This window comes from Acinonyx jubatus, chromosome B3 (assembly GCF_027475565.1).
Source record: "Acinonyx jubatus isolate Ajub_Pintada_27869175 chromosome B3, VMU_Ajub_asm_v1.0, whole genome shotgun sequence".
NCBI lineage: Eukaryota > Metazoa > Chordata > Mammalia > Carnivora > Felidae > Acinonyx > Acinonyx jubatus.
In genome coordinates this window covers 129,311,331-129,326,245 of record NC_069386.1, presented here as the reverse complement: position 1 = coordinate 129,326,245, position 14,915 = coordinate 129,311,331, and the positions used below count along the sequence as shown (strand labels likewise).

Below are 14,915 nucleotides of genomic sequence, written 5' to 3'. Positions count from 1 at the left end.
GATCTGGACAGATGTGCACAACCATCCTATCACTCCTGCCCAAATATTGTATCAGTCCATCTTGTCCCAGATCACAATTTTGTTCGCCCAAGAACACATTAGCTCAGTCAGATCTGGGTTCTCACAAAGCTTTTTGCTAGCTGCTGGGCTTACTGGTAAATAAGCAGTGTGGTTTTGCTTAGCAACCCCTCCGTGGAAACACAGCACGCTTTGTAAGCGGTGGGGAGGTGGGGAGGCGGCTGGCTCGGGAAGCAAGGTATGTGCCTCTCAGGGTCTCTGCAGCTGGTCTCTGACATCGCAAACATTATCTTCAATCCTTAGTCTCGCAAGGCTGATGAAGAACTAGGGGGAAATTAATTGGAAGGCAAATATAAAGTGTTCAAGATTGTGAGCTGAGACTGTCTGAGAACTCAACCCAGAGTCAACACAGAAGAACCAAGAGAGAATGAGGACCTTTTTTCTCATTAAAAATGAGGTAATTATAGGAGATAATGTATCCAGGAAGCCCACAATGACTTCCTGAAGCTAAACAAAGATTATCTTAAGCCAGACATGAGGGAACATTCCTCAGTAGCTAAGGGCAGCATTAAATCTGGGACTGTCCACATCTAAGAAAAGATTTGAACTTGTACATCCAAGATAATCATTAACAGTCACTGAGCACTTAGCAGGCAGTGTGATCAGCTTTTGCACACTCATTTAATTTTCCAAACAATCCTGTGAGGTGGGCTCTTTTACATCCATTTTATAAAGGAAGAAACTGATGTGTAGAAAGACTGACAAACTTGCTTGAGGTCACCCAGGTATATAGCAGTGGGGATGGGAGGTGTGCCAGGCAGTCTGCTCTTAGACCCCGAGTTCCTATCCACCATTTTACAAGTGGTAGGGTGCAGTTACAGGGCTAATGGGGATTCAAAGTCCAAAGATCACTGGATGAGGTGTAAGGTAGTTTGTGGTTCCATCTTGAAAGCTGTGAAGCGTCCAATTAAGGCAACTGTTTTGTTTCATTTTAATGTCTGGAGGGCAGCAAAAGCATGGATATCCAGAATAACATATATTGCTAAAACCTTACGTCCACACCTTGTCCTTTTTTAAAAAGGGTTTTTTAATGTTTTTACTTTTGAGAGAGACAGAGACAGAATGCGAGTGGGTTAGCGGCAGAGAGAGAGGGAGACACAGAATGTGAAGCAGGTTCCAGCCTCTGAGCTGTCAGCACAGAGCCTGATGTGGGGCTCGAACTCCCCAACTGTGAGATCATGACCTGAGCCAAAGTTGGGACGCTTAACCGACTGAGCCACCCAGTCGCCTCCACACCTCTTTCTAAAGTGAAGTATGGGTAGACAGCTTTTCATACACACGCATGTGAGACACTTGACTTCTTATGTCCCTAAAATACCCCAATGATTGACTTCTCCACGCATTCACTGAGCATCACTGTAGGATGTCTGGAAGCAGCAGCCCAGGAACACACGTGCTGGCTTGGGCAGTGAGCAGTAGTGAAATGTTTACCTTGCTGATAAACTCTCCAACAGATAATACATTTAAGACACCACTATTTAGCCTTTGTTACATGCCTCCCTCTTTGCCACGAAACGAATCCTGTCCTGTGCCATCGTCCCTTCTGCCCACCTCTGAGAGCTGGGGAATGTCCCCCAGCCTTCACATACTTGCAGTCCTCCTTTGCCAACCTCAGCCTCATGTGGGTCGCAGTTGTGTCCCCACCCTAGTTTATGACCTCACAAGTGTCTCACAAACATTTAGTTCACTTTTTTATTATGCGTTTGTGGAGGACAATTTATGGTGTGTGTGTGGGGGGGGAAAGGTGTGTCCATTGCCAGAAATTAGATGAATTTAATGATTGATGGCGAAATCTCCTTTCGGGCTTTGGATTTTTATATATATCTATAAACAAAACTAGGCCAGTGATACATAAGTTCCTGGATTCTCAGAGGGACTCAACTGCCCTCACCCAGTCCTGCTATCATATCCAGTCTAGAAATTTATGAAATGGGGAAGACATTCCCGTGGTTCTCAAGTGATTTATCTGGTCACAATACTTCCGTACAAAAATACTTGGAATTTTCATTTGCAGTTTCAACAATATCAGTAAATTATCACTTTTTTTTTTTCCAGATGGCTTTTCTGAGGAGATGAGGAAGGGACCATGTAAGAGCATGGATCAAATAATTTTTCCCTGTTCCCACTTTATACACTGAATGCCCTCTTGGGAGTTAGAGCACATGACTACTTTTCATAAGGAAGGATTGTATTTCTTTGGGTCTTCTTGTGTGTTTTTAGGGAATATACTGATCCCAGAATGGGGGTGGAAATCGTGCTGACTTAGATTTGTGCCAAAATATGTTCTCCACTGTAACTGCTCTTACTGACTGCCCTGTGTCCTCCATTTTGCCACGTTGAGCATACCTGGGACTGGGACCCCAGTCAGGTGGGGCTGAATGTTTCTGAGGCATGATTAGAGCAGACAGCAGCCTTTCCTCCTTTCAGCTTCCTCATCCCTGAAAATTTCCAGTGAACAAGCAACACCATCCTTTCTCCCTCAATTGGGGAGGAGGGGATGGAAGGAGGGGAAACCCAGTCATCTTCTTGACTGGCATTTCCATGGTTGACCCAAGTGGCTCATCTTAGAAGACACAATTGACTCTCTCTGTCCTGGGAAGATGTCACAGAGGTGTCACTGCTTATTACTGAAGGTTAGGAATTCCCGGACAGATCGCATAGTAACAATTTTTTATTCTCAGTCTTCCTTTCTAGAAGGGAAGCAGGATGGCCTGTTCTTCATGGGGGTTAGTCTGGTTGATTTTGTTATGAGGGGGTAGGTTGGAGGGGCAGGGCGGGGGGGACTCTGGCAACTTTGTTTGAGCTGGGAAATTGTTGAGTAACTTGAAGTCTGGTTCCATCAGTAGGCACTGGACTGGGAGTTAATCACATCAGAAGTCTAATCTTGGCTTTGCCTCTAATTAGCAAAATCATTTTATGCTGGTCCCTCAACCCCTCCTGGCTTCTGGTTTTGCGTCTATAAAATGGGGTGTATGAATGCAAAGGTCTCTCTGGGCTCTGAGGTTCTCTGCCTTCTAATTCACCAGAAGGCAATGAATAGGAAACACAACACATGGTAAGGATTTCCTAGATCCAGTGCCCCACATGTGTTGTTTTTTTGCAGAACATCAATCTACGTGGTGTAGAAAGGCCCATTCATTCTGGTATTACATGGTTTTGGTTGGGTTGTAGTGCTAGGGTCCCCTGATGACAATTGACATGCCAGTCCTGGGAGCTTTGAGAAGACCTTAAAGATTATTTAGTCCAGAGGCAATGCCAGTGTTGTCTTGAGTGCATTCAAGGGGAATACCAATGATGCTTCCAGTCTACCTCTGGACTCTGTTGGCACTGTTTCTTTGAGTGACGTCAGTCTAATACCCAATCTAAATGCTCTCACCTCCTGCTGGCTCCTTGAGAAGCTGATCTGAAATGAAGCTCCTGTCATTTTCGACAGTGACCCCATCATTCTGGCTTAGACTTTTGTCCGTCTTTGGTGGATAATACAGCCTAAACATGCCATAGCGCTAGCTCAAACACATGTGTTTTGAAAGAAAAGTATGTTATAAACGTACCACTTCAGCAGGGAAGGAGGGTGAAGAAGCTGGAGTCTGTCTCAAATGAGTATGGGGGTGGCTGTGTTTTCCTTGTCCTCTGAACATTTTAGTCTGTCTCAGGCCAGCTGTTTTTGTTTTTGTTTTTGTTTTTTTCCCCAACACGTTCCCTTTGATACAAGGGAAACTAGGTGCCAAGTCCATCACTGCCACTGTGGAAAGAGCTCCAAACCTGTGCCCTCCTAGAGGAGGGTCGATAATATGTGAGAAATGGCAGCAACCCCTTCTGGGGAATAATTATATTCGCACCAGTGAGGAAGTTAGAATCAGCATTTGGAACCACTTGAAGGACATTCAAGGCATGACCTAAGCAGGGTTTCTTGACCCACGGTCCATGGTTTCTTGACCCGAGGTCCATGAACAGCCTTCCTGGGGTCCAAGAGCCACCTATAGAGCATCTGAAAACTTCTGTGCGTGCATTTTTCTAGGAGAGGGTCCACAGCCTTCCTTCCTCCGGTTCTCCCAAAGTTGCCCATGACTGAAGAAAGGTGAAAAGCCACTGACATAATACATTTTTTTCTGTGCCTCTCTGTCCTCTGAATCCAGGGTGATAAAGCTGACCTATCTTTCTGCTTTGCTGTTCCCAGAAAAAGCAAGTGAGCCAGACCAAGATCCGGGTCATCTCAACCATCCTGTTCATCTTGGCCGGCTGTATTGTATTTGTGACGATCCCTGCTGTCATTTTCAAATATATCGAGGGGTGGACAGCCTTGGAGTCCATTTACTTTGTGGTGGTCACTCTCACCACAGTAGGCTTTGGTGATTTTGTGGCAGGTAAGCTCCCTGGGCATCCCAGTCACCAGGGCCCCCAGCGGGGAGAATATTCTGTTGACAGTGCTTTTTACAACCACCAGGGGGCGCCTGGGTGGCTCATTGGTTAAGTGTCTGACTTCCGGCTCAGGTCTCCCGCTCACAGTTGGGGAGTTTGAGCCCCGTGCCTGGCTCTGTGCTGACAGTGCAGAGCCTGGTGCCCGCTTCGAGATCGGCGTCTGCCTCTCTCTCTGCCCCTCCCCCGCCCCCCCCTCAAAAACAAATAAACACTAAAAAAATTTTTTTAACCACCAGAAAAAACGTTATGGGAGAAGCAAATGGAAACATCTCAATGTCACTGCTGCTGTGCATGGACTCATTTCAAGCCCGTGGTCCCATGTAATATAAAAAGCCGCAGATTCTGCTGTGAAAAGAAAGCCGGCCCCTTCTTCCCCAGGATGTTCATTGCCCTTATCATCATATGAATTATGCATGAGTGAAATGAATTTCTCATTGAATGTTAGACTTATGATTTGCATTAAAGCTCCTTGAATGAATTGATAAAGACTGTATTAGCAAGTGGCAGATAAGGAACTTTGGGGAGATTAGCATAGAGTTTAGCCTGCAGCCATCTGTGGGTTAGGCTTCCTGATGCTGCCCAGGGGAGGGCTGTGGTCCCCACAAAAGTTATCCTGGGCACAAAATTTAGGACTCAGCTGACTAGTAGAAGCCGAGACCCGTCCCAAGGGAGTAAAATTTAACGGATTCTGCATGAATGTATATTTTAGAAGCAATAGCCTTCATTGTGAAAGTCAATGCCAATGAACTATGTTTATAGAAGCAAAAGAAAACCACCATCAATTTCATCTGGGGACAGGGAGTTTGAAAATGAAATGAGATCTGGCTTCTTACATGTATGGCTTTCCCAGAGTGTGGTAGGAAGGCAAAGAGAGAGAAACAGGCCATCCTTCTGTGTCCTAACATAATTCTAGGGGGTCGGGCAATGGATCGTTGCCTACTCCAAGAAGTGAACGCTTTGATTAAACAACTCTGTCCTAGGCTCAACACGTTTGAGTGGTGTGTGTGTGTGTGTTATTCACCAGTTCCCGGTTAGGCAGCTGCGTACACATTTGCAGGCTGAGATCATGGGCCTCCCATCCTTTATTTGACACATGATCCTGGCAGCACCTTGGTTTCCTCACAGAGTATGGTGCTCACCAGGATGACAGGGATCTGGGAATCCGGAAAGCAGGACATTCTGGAGGGGATACTGAAGTCTTTTCAAAAGGTGCCTGGGTGCCTCCACATTCATTCCAGGCTACTAGGGGTCTTCTAGCTGTTACAGCAGGGCAGATGAAGACTGCAGTCCAGTTTGTAAAAAATAGCAGTTTTTATATTTTTTTCTTCCTTTTTATTGCCTAAGGACAAAGCGTTGCAAAGTCAAAGTGATTAAAAACTTTACAAACTTACAAAAGCCGGGGGTCTGGGTCCCCACCAGTCTTTCCTTATGCACAGTCACTGTGCGTCTCCTCGCCTTGGGTCAGGAGTCACTTCATGCCATCCGAGCAGAGGCCTGAAGCTCCGGAGAGAAACCACAGGGAACCCGTTGGGACGATTTCACAAACTTCTGTAAGTTCCCCCAGGGCATGGCTCGCACTGGTTTGTGCTTCCAGGTGCGCTCGGTGTTAGTCCTGGGCTGTCTGCTGGACTGTCTGTTATAGGACACCTGTGACGAACCTTCTCTCTAAACACCTGCTCGACTCAGCCTGTTAATCTGCTAATCTGGGGCACAAATAGCAGAGCCTTGGAATATAAAATTTAAAAATTTATTTACTTAGTGATCAGCAAAGTTTTAATTTGAATTTAGGTTATCCGTTTGTTTGAAGTTTATTTTGAGACAGGGAGAGAGAGAGAGAGAGGGAGAGAGAGAGAGAGGGAGAGAGAGAGAGAGAACCCCAAGCAGGCTCCGCACTGTCAGTGAGGAGTCCGACGAGGGGCTTGAACTCATGAACTGTGAGATTATGACCTGAGCAGAAATCAGGAGTCAGACACTTAACCGTTGGAGCCACTCAGGCAACCCCCAGGTTATCTGTTTACATATAATTAATTATACAATGCAAGAAAATGCAGGGAAGCCTGACATTAAAAAAGAAGATGACATTTGACAATAACGTAATTGAATATCTTACATTTTACTGTTATAAGTTGTGATCTTGTAAAACCAAAACTATTATAATCTATTCACATTAGAGTCAATGTATAAATACCTACTATCTACTTTTGTTAATATTATTGAATCAAGGCTTTCATGTTAATTGAAAGGTGAATATGAATCTGTAAAGTAATATGAATTCCATTTTACAAAACAGCACTGATTGACCGAAAAATAAACAAGAAAATGAAATAAATGAGCCCCAGATTTAACGCACATGAATGTTCTCGGTTGGCCGGTGTGATGGGACTTTATTTAGAGCCTTGCTGCTTCAGTAAAAATGTCAGAAAGAGGTAGCTTTGATTTATTTAGATCCTAGATGAATACAGTTGGCCAACCTAAATGATTTTGCATATGTTGGTTCTAAGTAAAAAAGTTAAAGATAACCCAGGAAAGAAAATGTGTGACTTGTTTAACATTATGATGTGTATATGGGTCCCTGCTCTTCATTGTGGATGGGAGAGAAGAAAGGTCATGCATGTTCTTTACCTTCTAACCCACAGTGACCGCCCTTATTAGGGAACACTGCCCAGCTGGTGTCTTTCCTCCCTGGAAGGAAGGGGAGGGAGGGGAGGAGCAAGGACAAAATGAGAGGGGCCTCTGGTGCTTCAAGGGGTCCTGCCACTGATTTTGATTTATTATTTCTTATTACCCACCATGGATTGAGAGCACTTAGCACATACCGGCACTTGACTTTATCTTTACTTACCTCGCAAGGGCATGACCCCCACAGTCACAGGCCTGGCGCTGGTGTAATTCCCTTGTTTACTGTTGATTACAAAGCCTTATTTCTTTTGTTCTGAGGTCTCCACGGGCAGGGTGTCTCTTATAATTCACATTGCTGACTGCGAGCGGACCAGGCCTTCCTAAATTTGGGTTTCCAGAACTTCTGTAGATTGTGGTCCAAAGATGCATGCCTTTAAGGCATGAAATTTGTCACAAGCTTAGCAACAGGGAACGAGGCCCGACCATTTCAAAAAGGTGCATCAGCAAGAGTTGATAGTTGCTCTGAGTCAGCATCACTTCTAGAAATATAATCGGAACGTTGGTCATCATGCAGGATTAAATGCTGGCTTATTTTTATAGCCGACTTCCTTTGGGACAGCCTAACAACTTCGGAGCATTTCGAAACCCTCAATGGGAGCGCACACACGGAGCTCTGAATTCCAGACAAGCGGTTGAGAAAGGAATCCACCAAAGGGTGCCTTTTGTGTTGTTTGCTAGCGCACCCTAGTGGCAGTCTTTGGCGGGCGGTGGTGATTTGCTGAGGTCAATATTTACCGTCGGCAAGCCCCTCCTCCCCCCGCCCCAGGCTCTGAGGACCGAGCCGCACGGTTCTCCCGCCCAGCGCGGAAATGAACCTCAGAAACCACTTACTGTTGCAGGAACCCTAGAGAAAGCTGGGGGGGGGGGAGGGCATTGCCTAAAAGGAAAAAAAAAAACAAAGGCAGCTGAACCAGACCGAAGTGTGGTTGCCCCAGAGCCCGTTAGCGATGTTTGGAATTCTCATGTTAAGAAATGGCAGTGGCTGTGGAGATCTTGAGGCCTTGTGGGCTGCCCTGCACCCTGGGTTCGGTCCCACTGACAGGAGCCACAGGCCACAGGGCCTGCCCACGTGCCTTTGGGAGGTATTACTGAGACCATAAGAGCTCAGACTGGATTCCGTGGGGCTCGATGAGGTTGCAACCACCACTCAGTGGGAAAGACTAGTAATCACTCCTCGTGTAACACCTTAATTACCCATACATTGCTAATGTTCAGTTGCCTTAGAAATGGCCGCCTGGGGGCTCCCGGGCGGCTCTGTCGGTTAAGCGTCCGACTGATCTCTCAGTTTGTGAGTTCGAGCCCCCGCATCGGGCTCTGTGCTGACAGCTCGGAGCCTGGAGCCTGCTTCAGACTCTGTGCCTCCCTCTCTCTCTGCCCCTCCCCTGCTCACACTCTGTCTCTCTCTCTTCCTTAAAAATAAATATTAAGGAAAAAAAAAATTTAGAAATGGCCGCCTGCCTGCCTCACTGGGCAACAATGTGTCACAGGGTGAGAGGCAGGCTGGTAGCAGCCATGTCATGGAACTTCTTCACTTCTTCAGGAGACAGCGCTGAGGTTGGAGCCTATTTTACACGGCTACTTTTGGTAGGGCCTGTAGGAGGGTGAGAAGAAACAGGCTAATTATTTGCAATAAATGACTGGTCCTTTCAACGGAACAGCCAGCCGGTCAATGCCATCAGGCAGCTGGCCGATTTGGTTTGATAGATTTCTACCGTAATCCCTACACATAAAATAAAGGGATTGGACTCGCTGGCCTTTTAGCTCGAGCACGGTGATTCTAATTACTCAGACTGATTGACCTTTTGGATTAGCATCGTGTAAACACCATCCCTCAGTTAGTGTGAAATCACTACTGTGAGGATCAAAGTCTCAAGGATGCCATTAAGTCTAATTTTACTTCCTCACATCCACTCTGCTCTTAGTAAATGCGTGTGTTAAGGGGGAAATGGTTCCAAGCCATTTGGGATGATTGATCCTTCATTTTTATTACATTAAAAAAATTTTTTTTAAGTGTTTATCTATTGTTGAGAGAGAGACAGAGTGTGAGCAGGGGAGGGGCAGAGAGAGAGGGAGACACAGGATCCGAAGCACGTTCCAGGCTCCGAGCTGTCAGCACAGAGCCCTATGCGGGGCTGGAACTCATGAACCTCAAGATCAAGACCTGAGCCGAAGTCGGACGCTTAACCCACTGAGCCACCCGGGCGTCCCTATTTTTATTACATTTAAAGGAGTTTATGAAAAAAAATTGATGGCTGGGCCTGAGCTGTCGTCCCTCTCGCTCATGTCTTTCATTGTCAAACCAAGGTTGAGAAGAAGTGGACCAAACTGGCCACTGACACGTTTCTGTTGTTGTTATTTATTTTGAGAGACAGAGTGTGTGCACATGAGCAGGCGAGGGATAGAGAGAGAGGGAGAGAGAGAATCCAGGCAGGTGGCAGGCTGTCAGTGTGGAGCCCAATGCAGGCTCCATCTCACAGACTGTGAGACCATGACCTGAGCTGAAACCAAGAGTCGGACGCTTAGCCAACTGAGCCACCCAGGTGTCCCTGAAAAGTTTTTGTTATGGGTGTTACTGTTAGTGGTCAAGAATCAAAGAAAGTTGGGGCGCCTGGGTGGCTCAGTCAGTTGAGTGTCTGATTCTTCATTTTGGCTCAGGTCATGTTTCCAGAGTGGTGGGATTGAGCCCTCAGTCTCTCTCTCTGCTCTCTGCCCTGCTCACACACGTCCTCTCTCTCCCTCTAAAATATATGTGTATGAAAGGAAACTAAGCCACAGGCCAGGCTCCTTTAGGGAAGGGACAAATCTTTTCCTTGCCTGTCACCTCTTGTATACAGCAGGCCTAACAGCTGCGTGTCAGATGGTGATGGGAAGACATCTCTGCCATGTGGACCAGAATATGTTTGTTCTGCAAAGACCATATGCTAGGCCCTGGTTAAAATAACGTTTGGTTGTTTTCAGGGGGAAACGCTGGGATCAATTACCGGGAGTGGTATAAGCCCCTAGTGTGGTTTTGGATCCTTGTTGGCCTTGCCTACTTTGCAGCCGTCCTCAGTATGATCGGAGATTGGCTACGGGTTCTATCCAAAAAGACAAAAGAAGAGGTAGGACTCCTTCCAAATTCTATGAACGTTCCTGAGGTCAGATTAGCTCATGTCAAGAATTACCTGTCTCTCTTCTATGGGCACAAGGGCTTCTTAAATAAACGGAGGGCCCCTGTGGCTTCCTCTTTTTGAAGCATTCCCTAAAAGCCAAGGTCAACGGAATAGCAGTTATTTCTGGATCCCTTTTCGGCAGGTGAGAACATCTGGTGACTCACCGGGCCAGAGATCCGGGAAAGACTAGTAAACGATGACTGCTTTTTAAAAAATGAAAAGGGAAAAAGGAAAAAAAAACCAAACAGCGATTGTCAGCAGGGGTAGGCTGTAGCTGAGGCTGGTGTGCAGACTGGAGGGAGAGGTTTAGAACGTTTTTAAAAAGCTTGAGAAAGATGGCCTGTCCTTCAGGTCTTGGGGTCTATATGGAAATGCAATAAAATACTATGAATCCTTCTTGGTTCCCTGAGACTGAAGTCCTTCAATAGTGGCCAGCCATGAGGAAGCAAACACAAGGGGTCCCTTTCACCATCATCCCCTCTCGGTTATCAGATCTATAGAAACAGACATACCCATGTGTCCAAGACACGCAGCCTTTACTCCCTCTTGTAAATGTGCATGAAAACAAAGGCAAGAAAAGACATAAAAGGAGAAGGTAGATTCTGTGGTTAAAAACAATGTCCATGTAGTTCTTCTAGGAAGAGAGGAAAAGATAAAGGCAGGCAAGAGAAGAAGAAAGGAGCTAAAGAATGGAAGGGAGATAAGAAAGAAAGAAAAAGAGGAACAGCTTCTTTAAGGGCACCTGCTCACTTCCTAGAAGACAGACATTCTATACAGAAGGCCCCAGGAGAAAGTTACTGTGTGGGAATATTTCCTTTCCCATATCATTCCCGGGCCCAAGTGTTAAATTTTCCTGCCTTGCATAAACACTGTCAGTGTAGTCTTCAGTCCGATCCCTCAGAGAGCTAACTGACCTGCTGAAAATGAGCCATAGTGAAAGTAACCACATCAATATTGACTTTCCTAAATGCAAAAATGCAAACTTCTGAGTTAGTTGCTCATCCGTATAGAAAGACATGGGACTACTAGTCTCGGTGCTGCTGAATGAGAGCCGAGAAATTTGGTATTGATCCTCCTGCAAAAACTTCACTCTGGAGGAAGAACGTTCTGTGGGCTTTTGCAGAACACGACCAGGAAAGTTTGGTCACCAGGTGCTCTGGAGGGTCTTCTTAAACCAGAGTAAGCTCGACAGCACACGACCGTGTGGCCCAGATACAGGGTGAGCGACGGTCCCCAGGTTGTCCAGGACTGCAGAACACAGGACTCTGTGTTTTACAACCGGGACAGTCCTAGTCTAACTGGGACAGGTGGATCACCCTTCCCAGACAGGAGCACTGGGGAACAGAGAAGGGCCAAGGACCCCCTGAACATCTATCTGCTTTGCACCCCCTGGGTGCTTTCCTCCTGGGAATGTCTCTCTCTGTCTCACATAACGCCAAGAGCTCCGTGAGCTAGACATGATTACCCCACTTATGTTGGAGGGATGAGGCCATACAACTAACAAAGGGGTGGGTGTGTAACAGGAACCCAAGCCTGTCTACCTCCCAACAGTGATCTCTCCCGCAGAGAGCTCTGCCTCCCGTTCAGTCACCGCCTCCACATCTCAGGCTCCTGCCGGCGGCTTCTCTAGCAAGTGTAACTCCCTGATCCCCCCCTCCCTCCCCCTGGGCCTGTGCTCCCCCATCTCCGGGCCTCCCTCGATCCAGCCTTCCCATCAGGACATCCAAGGGCTGTGGGCGCTGGGGGCAGGTGGGGGCTCGAGGCAGGCGGAGAGAGGACTTTCTCATCCTGTCACTTTTCTGTCGCCCGGCCAGGTCGGTGAAATCAAGGCCCACGCGGCCGAGTGGAAGGCCAACGTGACGGCCGAGTTCCGGGAGACACGGCGGCGGCTCAGCGTGGAGATCCACGACAAGCTGCAGCGGGCGGCCACCATCCGCAGCATGGAGCGCCGGCGCCTGGGCCTGGACCAGAGGGCCCACTCGCTGGACATGCTGTCCCCCGAGAAGCGCTCCGTCTTCGCCGCCCTGGACACGGGCCGCTTCAAGGCCTCATCCCAGGAGAGCATCAACAACCGGCCCAACAACCTGCGCCTGAAGGGGTCGGAGCAGCTCAACAAACATGGGCAGGGCGCCTCGGAAGACAACATCATCAACAAGTTTGGGTCCACCTCCAAGCTCACCAAGAGGAAAAACAAGGACCTCAAAAAGACCTTGCCCGAGGACGTCCACAAAATCTACAAGACCTTCCGGAATTACTCCCTGGACGAAGAGAAGAAGGAGGAGGAGACGGAGAAGATGTGCAACTCGGACCACTCCAGCACGGCCATGCTGACTGAGTGCATCCAGCAGCAGGCCGGGATGGAGAACGGGCTGGTCCCCACGGACACCAGAGACCAGGAACTCGAGAACAACGCATTACTTGAAGAGAGAAACTAAATGCTGAGGACCTTGGACTTGACCAAGCGTCGTGTTTTTTATATTCACCCTGAGACACGTGCCTTAAACAGACTTCTCGTTAGTCCGAAATTACATAGCATCGAAGAATATATTTCACTGTGCCATAAACAACTGAGATGAGAAAGATCGCTCTGCCAAAAGGAGTCAAAGAACAAGGACTGCACTTCTGGCGGCGGCCGCAGGACACTGGGGGAGTGTTCGCACACGCAGGAGGTCGTGGCCGCAAATGTTAAGGGCGTGTCTGGGACGGTGCTTGCACCCCTGTGTGGTGCCACCCCGGCCCCAGCATGTAGAAAAGGGCAGCTATTCCTTAGACCAGCCTTCTGAAAGGAACAGATGTGTCTCCTAAGTGGAGTCTCATTTTCCGAACCTACTGTTAGAGATACGTGCACACACAGAAGGGGACCAGATGGGGGGTGAACGAGTACCTGCAGGGAGGGTCTGAGTTGGCATTTTGGCATGTTGCTCCGAGCTTGAGTTTTGATACAAACCCTTCAGGGCGCACCTACTCTTTCTAGGCTCCAAATGAGCGTCGGTGGGACCTGAGAGCACGTGGAATTTGTTGGCAACAGATCAGAGCACACGTATTCAAAGGTGCAATTGCTTTCCTCATTACAAAAGAAAAAAAAATCACAAATGCATCACACTGTGGAATACCACCTTAACCAATGACAGAAGCCTACTGAACTTTGTGTTTTCGACGAATGATGAAAAAAGTGAACCCGCGAGCATCGGCGGACACTCGGCCTCATTTGCTGCATGGTTACGGGCACAACATCATGCATTTTCCTCAGTGGGTGCAGTGGTGAAAATAAACTGGTTCTGAAACGTTCACGTTCACTTTTCTAGTGGAACTTCGGTTATAAGTCGTTTTGATAAGAGGGGGAAAAATACCAAAACAATTGCCTTGCATGATGCCAGTGGCTTGCTGTTCTGTCTAGCTGATCCTAATTTTTTTATAAAAATAGACATCCTGCATGTCTGAGACATACCAAGGAGGACCATGGCATCATTCCATCTCAGGGCTTTTTGTCCCTTTGGGTGTCTTAAGGTAGACATAGTGACGAGGTCCAGTCCTGCTATCTCCAAACGAAAGAAAGATTCCCCCAACAACTCTTGTACACGAAGATTGAATTGTTTTAAAATTGCCTGCAGCTTAAGTGCCATTAATGCCATTTACAAATAATGCTTAAAAGAAATATTTACAACATTCCACTTTTATGTTTGGGTGTTCCTTATTTTGAAAGCATCACTTCTTTTCCTTGCTTGTTTCTTTAGCCCTCACCTGCTACTCACGAAAGTTGGAACCCCAGTGTGATCGATCGTTTCAAGGCAAACAATAGCAACACCTGATAATTGATTGTTCCATGAAGTTGAAATTGTGAAGGAAAGTGGGGGAGTGGCTAGTCATAGGTTTTGAGAAGATTCTGAATTGATTTTTTTTTTTTTAATCAGAAAGGGCAAAATATGTGCTAGGCTCACCATCCTTAGCCTTTTGCATAACTGGCTGGCCATTCACACGTAGCTACGTGGACCACACTCTGAAGCCTTTGGACTTGCAAACCCAGGAGGTTGCAGGTTATGGTCCTTCTAGGCTCAGCACTGCCTGTTGGGGGCTTCACACAATTCACACGCAGAGTGGATTTAATCAAGAGATCACAGGACTAGTGGAGACTTCCCAAAACCATCTAATGCTTTCTGACTACTGGAGAAAATTATATCCGCCACATCCTTGACCACTGGTACCAGGGCAGACCTCTTCCTGCCCGTCTCCCCAAAATGCCTGGACCACATGTAGCTCCCCTTCCCCCTGCCGCAAATTTTGGGCTCCAGTTAAAGTTCTGGCATTTCCTTTGGGAAGGAGCCAAAAAAGAATCACTTTCATGAGGCCCTTCCTGTCCAACAGTAGATTTGGTTTAATGCCTCCACTTGGCTGGAGCTGTGGCTCACTGGTGACATCCTGTGTCCACACATTAAGAGACACAGGAAACGACGCTTATGCAGGTGTGGGTGTTGGCTCTTACTGGGAGAGTCCTTCAAGCCTGCAAAATGTGTTTTCATTGGTGGATAACTGGGACTTTCTTATTCCAACAAGTTAAAACCTTCCTGATTAAACTATCTATTGATCCAC

The 14,915-nt window shown here is 47.2% G+C and overlaps 1 protein-coding gene across 4 annotated transcripts in view; it reads left to right on the top strand.

Moving 5' to 3' along the window:
• KCNK10 (potassium two pore domain channel subfamily K member 10) overlaps positions 1–13,616 on the top strand; it is a 128,584-nt gene extending 114,968 nt beyond the window's left edge. For all 4 annotated transcript variants that reach the window (XM_027066359.2, XM_027066358.2, XM_053224801.1 and 1 more), the window contains 3 exons: positions 4,256–4,442; positions 10,135–10,277; positions 12,143–13,616. In XM_027066359.2, coding sequence (XP_026922160.2) covers positions 4,256–4,442; positions 10,135–10,277; positions 12,143–12,763 — 951 coding nt within the window. In that variant the 3' untranslated portion in view covers positions 12,764–13,616. The remainder of the gene's footprint in view (positions 1–4,255; positions 4,443–10,134; positions 10,278–12,142) is intronic.
• Positions 13,617–14,915: the final 1,299 nt, after the last annotated feature.